Source organism: Eurypyga helias, unplaced genomic scaffold, assembly GCF_000690775.1.
Source record: "Eurypyga helias isolate BGI_N326 unplaced genomic scaffold, ASM69077v1 scaffold40199, whole genome shotgun sequence".
NCBI classification, from domain to species: Eukaryota; Metazoa; Chordata; class Aves; order Eurypygiformes; family Eurypygidae; genus Eurypyga; species Eurypyga helias.
Window position 1 is genome coordinate 5,283 of NW_010270897.1, and position 8,143 is coordinate 13,425.

Here is an 8,143-nt window from a genome sequence, read left to right on the forward strand (position 1 = left end):
TGGCGCCGCAGAAGCGGGCACGCACGCTGCCAGGCCGCAGGTAGTAAAGGCAGCAGGAAGTACCCACGAGCTGTGGGCACCATCTGCAGAGCGTGCTGTTCCCTCAACTTCAGGGACGGGCACTGGGAAAATGAGTTAATATTCCTTCTGGTTTATCACAGCAAAGGTCCCAGCCAGGACACGGAGCGCTTTCATAGTTAATGCAGTAAACCTCTGGGCTGCTTATTTGGGATGACTTCAGCGTTGAATCTGCCAAACCAAAGATGCAGAATCATACCTCGTGTGTCCAAAACTATCCCACAACTGGCAGAGACCAAGATCAAAACCCAGGAAATAGCTGTCAAGAGCCAGTCTGCTTCGCAAGCAGGTAAACAAGCTGATTTTCTCTGATCTCTCCGCTGGCAGGCGCGGGCTCAGAGGCCTGTCTGCTGCTGGTATCCGGTGCCATAGGAGTCTGCCTCACAGATGCTGTTTGGCTGCAAAAGCAACCGCGCGTAGCTGGAGAGGGGATGCACGCTCCCGCGTTTCCGCTTACTTTGGTTTAGCTCTCTTGCAAGCGCCACCGAGATCTCTCAGCTCTTCCACAGCAATTAGCATTTACAGTTACTTCAAGTACAGCTGGTTACAAAAATACCAACCAGGAGGGAAGAGGCCGAGGAATTCCGCCAGCAGTGGGATAAAGCCCCTGCCAGCAGCAGCAGACCCAGCGCCCGACGTTCGGCAGGCACACGGAGGGGGCAGGGGAGCGGGTGCCGTGCTCCGCGCAGGCAGGCAGTGCCGGCAGTGCTGCCGGCCTCCTGGCTTCCACGCCAAGCGTGTCGCAGCTCGAGGCTCTGGGCAGGCAGCTGCACTATCTCAGCTCGCAGAGCCGGAAGAGACGCTTACATCTACACACGTGACGCAGCCCGGACTGGCTTCCCCTGAAACCACAGCGTGCAGCCCTACAGACATCTCGGTAAGGCTGCATCGCCATCCCAGTTGCCAGAACATCCCCCTGCTGCACCCCCCCCAAGTAATGCCTCAGCCCAAAGGACAGCAGGCCTGGAAGGTCACCCAGCTTCGACAAAACGGCTTCTGCAACCCTCTGCCAGCTCTCCTCCAGCGCCAACAGCAAGCTGAGTGAGGGGCAGTTTGCTGGCAGAGGGAGCAGACCTGTTGGCAACAGTGCTCTTGCCAAAAGTCCTGTCCCTCTGGAGCCAGGTTTGGATCTGGTGCGCCAGCTCTGTGTCCTGCTGAGCTGCCAGCAGTGGCGTGAAGTCACCCAGGAGCTCAGGACCGTCACGTCGTGCCTTCTACTGGGATCGCCTGGTGCCCTTCTCCAGCAGAAACATGCATCGGTGGGTGCGTATAGATGTCTAAAACATTCCCCCAAACACTTCACTGATGCATTTGTCCTCCTGGGAGAGGATGAGGGAAGAAAATGACGGGTTTTCATCGCGCTACCAAAACCCTGGCACACTGACACAGTGAGCTGGGTGTGTTACCACAGGGAATGGCAGTTACGGAGCTGTTTGCACTGGTACTGCAGTGCAACGCCTTGGGTTTCTGTCCGGGAGGCAGCCTGCAGCATTACTGCCCGTTATACCACGACGTGGGCACATGTGTGGCCTGAGCATACACAAAACCTACAGGACAGAAGTCTTTGGGTGAATAGCAGCGGAGGAATTCTCGAGTTTACATTTCCTAAATGCTTATGTTAAACCATATAATCCTATATGTTACTGACTTGTTTCAGAATCTGTACAGCCCACTGTCACTCGTCCAGGAAACCAGAGAAAGTGAGTATTTTTGTGCAAGCTGGAAAGTGAACACTGCAGCAGCAAACAGAGCTCCTGCAGCCCAGCTAGAGCTCCTGGTGATGCTCCTGCACAGTACGAGCAGAAGCAGACTGATCATTTCAGCTCCTTCAGAGACATCAGTGCTTTCCAAGGGGAAAGAAAACAATTAACATTTAGCATTTGATTTGTGTGCCATTAGGAAGAAAAATGAGCTGAGCAGACTTATATTGCATTAATTAGCATCTCATTAAGAGGTCGCAAGGCTGAAAATACATAGGGGCAACATGCGTGGAGCAAAGACCGTGTTTTTCTGGTTCCATGATTAGATTTGTTTGCTTTTGTCATCCACTAGACGGGAGACGACCATGTCGGCTTTTGTCTACAGGTCTGTGCATTACTGTTGTTCAAGGTACTCCAAAATCAGCAAGCTGTATTTTTGTTGTTAATTAGTTGGCGAGGTGACAGATCATGCGAATGTCTGTAAAACTGCCTATGGGCAAATTCTCTCCTGGGAGACAACGGTGAGACACCGATGTTTTTGGCACAGGAGGAAAGCAGTACTTGAAAGTAGGCTTGTCTTTGATTTGTTACCAAAGCTGAAGCTATAAGCAAGCCCAGAAAAGGACTTTTAAGCTGGAACTATAAAAACAAAATCCCAGATGAGTGGGGATCCCGCTTGAGGCAGGAGAGCGCCCTCTCAGCGTGGGAGCCGCACACCTTGTGATGACTGACAGAGGTAGGAGGGGTGCAGGGCCCAGCCCGACTGCACAGTGCCAGGACACGGCTGCTCGTGCCAGTCGGGGTGATTACAGCCCCCGATACACCAGTCCCCAGGAAGGCATTAAACCAGAACCAGATAGGCGTGTTGTGCGCACAGACGCTGGGAGGTTCGAGGAGCGCTACGCAGGAGGAGAACCACCTCATCTTACTCACTAGCCTGGGGAGTGGGGAAACAGGAGCTTCGCAGGAGCCAGCACGATCTCACTGAGGAGGGACAATGTGCAGCCTCTGAGCCTGCCAAACGACCCAGCTTATTTTGTTTAACTGCCACACCGATGTCAAGGGCCTCCTGGGTTGTCCCATAGGGCCTGGAAGTAGGCTCCCATGCCATTTCCAGTGGCAGTAAGTATATATCAAGGTACACAGCTCCCCGTCCTTTAGATGTTCTGTTCAAATCCGTAGGGGAAAAAAGTTCATCCTTCGTTTCTCTTTTAGTTCCCACTCTCTTTTTTCTCCTAACCTGCTAACTTTCCATTTCCTTCAGTGACTCCCTTCTCCTCTCTTTCATGTCCACTTTATTTTTCCAGTGTTCATCTTGCTACACTTCCCAGAATCTCTACTAGTGCATGAGATCTGACCTAAATTAATTTTCCCATCGTGTCTTCTCTGCTGTTCTAATGCCTCCCCTGGACTTGTGGAACTCCATCAGTTACAGAGAGCTGCAAACACTACCAGCACCCCTAGATCCTTTGTGTTCTTACAACCATCCTGTATTTACAATTTAACTTGCCACTGCACACCCAAAACCTCCATGTTCTGTAAACTGTACTTCACTAGCATGTCAGTGGCTTAAAATTCCTCCCTGGAGCCAACTATATGCTGGTTTGATGACTGTCCACGCTTCTGTCCAAAGACAAAATGCAGTGATGCCGATTCTTTCCTCAGATGCCTTTTCTCAGTACTGAGCCAAGTGTCAGACTCTTGCTCCTTCTTCCAGTCCCTGTGGAGCTCTGACCCTGCCTGCCTTTCGCCTGGTTTCTGTCACACTCTTTCTGCCCCAGCAGGGCTAGGCTGTGTTTCCACGGTTCTGCACAGAACCGCGTATGCTTTTGCTCCAGAGCACGCGCCAGCGTCAAGTCTGAGCTGGCTGGTGAGCATCAGCGTGACCAGCGACGTGCCGTTCGACGGATCGGCGCTTGTGTCGCATGCCTGACGTGTCCGGAATGCCCCAGATTCACTGTGCCTGCCGACGCCGTGTGCATGCTGCAGCCAGAAGGGCTGAAGCTTTCCAGAAAGGTCAAGTTGACAGCGTATGTGCCGTAACAGTGATCTGCCCTTGTGCAGGACTCCCATGTTTGGGATTTTCTAATATCTGGAAGCTTAGAAAGACGTATTAAAATCATGCCATCTTCCCCAGACAAAACTGTAGGTAGAAAAATGACGTGCCCCTGTGGCAGCTTGCTTTCTCCCTCCCTCGTCGTCGGATTTTCTGCTGTGCTGGCTGTCGCGTCTGTGTGAGTATGAGAGAACCTTAGAAACTGCAGTCTGCAGTCGGCCTTGTGCTCAGGGACGGCCTGCGGCCGTGCTTTGCCACTCCCAGCAGTGGTCTGGGGGTGTTCTCGTTTGATCGTGGTCTCTCACGATTGTGAGCTCCTGTTTGAAAACCGCTGGACATTGCTCTTCAAGTCATTAGCAGGCATAGTCAGAATACACATCTTACTCTGCTTCTATATTCCTAAATGATGGATCATCACATATGCCACACATCCTCCCATCTGAGTCCCTCCCGGGCAGCAGAGGCGAGCCTGCTAACAGGCTTCGCCCTGGCCTGATGCCCAGTGTTAAGTGACCTCACCTGAAGTTCTATTTCTGTCTCTTTCTTGACATCTTGCAGCTGTTTCTGCAGTGACTTTATCTCCTTCTTTCCTTCCTCCTCCCTGAAGAAAAATGGGAAAATACAATCACTTCAATATATCAAAAAAGACAAGAGCTGTTTACCCAGAAGGAGAACTTCCTGCCTCTTCATACGCTGCGGCACCTCGTAACAGCTGAGCGAGAAGAAGTGCACACGCAATCTTGGCCTGGTTCTTCCAAACAGCAGAAGGCAAGCCACTTCCTGCGAGCAGCAAAACAGGCATTCATCTCCTCACTCTGAGCCTCAAGGAGGCAGCACGTCCGCAAACCCGGAGCAGAGACTCCTCACCAAAGCTAGCGACTTGGTAAATTAATGCCGAAAGAAGAGGTGCACGCCCTGAGCAAAGGGGACAGTAATGAAAGGGAGAATGAACCAAAAATCAGGGGATGGTCTTGTTGAATGCCTGGAATGGGCTTGAGGATGATGCAATTCCAACAGCAGAGAGGGAAGAGGCCTATCTTGAGCGACAGTTTCCGCATTTCCGGCAAAAACCTTGTGTCTGTGCAGAAGCATCCCTAGTCGGCAGGCAGTGCCAAAGAGTGTAACTTCTGTTACATGTATGGAGTATGGGTTTTGTCATATCAGCCTTAAAATCATGAGGCAGTATGAGTGAAAGCCAAAAGCTACAGAGCTGTTTACCTGTTTGAAAGACAACAGATGCAGTAATGCTTAGGTCTTATTATTACCTTATTTCACTCTGAGTGCTTTTCTGAGCTTATGATTTGATTCATCCCTTCCACGGATAAACAATAAACCCCTTGGGTTTAGGCAGCGGAGGAGCTGGGTTTCACGCCTGAAAGCACACATTTCACTGGAAGCTGGGGACTTGCACTGGAGGCAGATCCCTGAGCCAACCCCGGAGCTGTTCCAGTAGGTTGGACTCGTGACAAATCACGACTTAAAGCAGCTTTGCTGTCTGCCCTAAATGACGGGCCTGTGCTGCTGCAGAACAAAGTAGCTTTAAAATGGTCACATACCTCTGTGATGACTGCTGTTCTCTGGGAGGCTGGGATTGACCCAGAGCTTCCCGTGCTAAAATAACTCGTAACCTCTCCTGCACAGAAGTTTGAGCTAGGGAATCACCGGTCTGAGTTGAGATTATAACAAATCCGTACCCTACCAGATTTGGGACAGAAGAGGATCTATAGTGCAGGGGCTGGTGGATTGGCCTTAAATAAGACAACTGCCTCTGTCACCATCTGTGCTAGCCCCTCGCTGCTACTGGGAAAAGGGAGCATATTAGCCCACGGGTCAGAGCAGACCCTCCTGGGCATCACTAATCTAAAGGCCATATGTTGCTGACCCTGGCTGGAAGAGATTCTCTGCTGCTGTGGCTTTCACTGGGGACAAGGAGCTAAAGATGAGGGAGCTCCTACATTACATTATGGTTTATTTGATATGGAGCAGCATTTGCATTAATGCAGACGCGGGTGTCACCGTGGTGAAAGCTCAGGCAATTGCAAGCTCACATCGGTATCACAATCATCAATTACTTCTTTCTGAAAGAGAAATAAGTGCAATTTGTAACGCAGACAGAATAATTCAGATTGGAAAAGCGGAATCCTTTCTGTGTCTTGAGTTTTTGTTTTGTTTTTTTTTTCTTTTTAGCATGTGCTGAAGGGGAATGGACTTTGGCTTTGAGCAGTTAAGCAGGATAGTACTGAGCACAACACTGACCTGATGAGGAAGTCATGAAACTTGCTCTTTTTTGCCTTTTCTCTCTCGTTAGCTTCTGTTAGGCTATTAAATGTTCCTGATTCCTGCATCATTTTCATAGTGACTGTAATTACATCACTTGCATACTGCCTGCCAGGAAGAAAGGGAAAAACAGGAGTTTATAGATGTTGGTACTATAGTGTCTGGCACCTTTATCCATTATTGTTTACAACTAAAAAGGTAAGGGAATATGAAATCCCATTTTTGTTCTTATGCCTGTCAAACCCAGGGTGTTTCTCCCATGGCACCTGCTTCTTGTGCATCTGGTGAACTCTATATTTAGAGTTGGTTGAAGTTTATAATTTCAAAATGCTGCCTTGAATGCTGCTCTAGGAAATAGCAAAGAGGCACAGATATATCCATGCTGTGCCAGACTGTGCTGCATCAGGAAAAAGGCTGCTGGCCTGCAGCAGTGATGACAGCTAGGTAGATCTTGGACAGTGAGACGTGAGGATGCAGACAAGTGTATCTATGAAAGGATATCTGGGGGCGCCAAATATCCCAGTACAGTCCTAAGCTGATCTTAACAAATACATGGGCTTGCAAACTTCATGGTGCTTATGGTATTTTTATTTTAGTTGCATTTTCCTCATTTGTGTTAGGTTCTTCATTAAGCCCTTTCTTGAAATGACATTAAAGGACAGGAGCCAGGATGCAGAAGAATGCATACTGAATGCTCAGCTCCCTGGTCTGTCTGTTAAACCAAAGGCTGTTGGTATTTCTGCAAATCAAGGCACTTGATTATGTGCAGGGATAAAATGCATTTAAAAAAAGAAAGAAACTCTTTGGTGTTTATCCACACGGTCTGTTCTGTAAGGGAGAATGGCTGTAGCTGCAGAGGGGCTGTGTGCTCTGCAGAATAACCGACTCCACGAGGCAACGCCCGTATCCCCTTTTGCCTGTATGTATCTGCTCGGGTAAGCTGACTCCAGATGCCAGAACATCAGCACTGGCTAGTACCTGGTGTGAATTCCACCCTGCAACCATTATCAACTGGGTAGTATTTTGCAGCTCCGTTGAAAATAAACGGCTGTCATTTCTTGGCATCCAGAGGCAAGCAAAGGCTAGAACTAAATGGGCTAAGAAGCTGGACCCCTCTGTGCTCCTTAGAGATACTCTTTCCAGACCCCGAGTGAGGTACACCAGCCATGGGAGAGTGGGAAGCCGGTATTTCTGCTTTCAAGAGACATGCCTGAGAACTTTCCAGCTCTGAGCATCCCCCCATATCCATACTGGTGCTTCACTCACCTGGCAGCCTGAATTTTTCTGAGTTGCTCTACAGACAGAACACTCTGTTTCATTGCCCTCTTGGAGAGATGATGGGTACTTTTTAGCTCTTCAGTTTTCCCCAGCTGCTGCTTGTGTTCAGTGCTTTTCAGAGGCAGGCAGGTAACTCTTTCACCACTCCCTTGCCTTGCTGACACAAGCTCTTGGTAGTTGATGTCCAGCTCTTTCTCAGTCTCTAGGATTTCTTTAATTTCCTGGCTGCCAGTCTAAAAGGGAACAAGAGATCTGCTTGCACATTGGGCAGTAGAAGTAAACTCTCAGCAACGTTATGTGAGAAGAATTAATAATAAACCAGAATGAAGCTATGCTGAAAGCAGTTCATAGCGTGTGTTCCATTCTGCAAAGACAAGGCCCCCAGAAACATTTATCTTGGTTAGCTCTGAGCGCGTAATGTAGGCTTATAAAAGTTTATGGGATCAAAAGCCCTAAAGTAACACCACTAGAAAAGGCTCAAAAGACCAATTCACCTGCCCCAAGAGATGATGGCTCAGACTACGCACCCTCCTGCCGCTGCTAGCGTGTCACAGCAGCCTTTACTGTAAAGACGTTTGTTCTCCCCAGCTGCAGTTGAGGCCCTGACTCCTTGTCCTGGTCTCTGCAGGCACAGAGAACGGGCGATTCTTTCCTTCTTTGCAGCAGTTTTTATGCACTGGAAGGCTGTTCCCCTGTTTCCCGTCCACCTTCTCTCCATCTCAGCCATTTCCCACTGCCTGTCACCACGACCTTT

At 49.4% G+C, this 8,143-nt stretch overlaps 1 protein-coding gene across 1 annotated transcript in view; it reads right to left on the minus strand.

Annotated features, from left to right (window-relative positions):
- The window catches only part of IQCG (IQ motif containing G), a gene marked incomplete at its 3' end in the record, with an annotated part of 15,119 nt that overhangs the window by 4,584 nt on the left and 2,392 nt on the right, over positions 1-8,143 (minus strand). Inside the window, exons 2-4 of the mRNA XM_010158625.1 lie at positions 7,378-7,622; positions 6,091-6,219; positions 4,354-4,435 (exon numbers count right to left, since the gene is read on the minus strand). Coding sequence (XP_010156927.1) covers positions 4,354-4,435; positions 6,091-6,219; positions 7,378-7,622 — 456 coding nt within the window. The remainder of the gene's footprint in view (positions 1-4,353; positions 4,436-6,090; positions 6,220-7,377; positions 7,623-8,143) is intronic.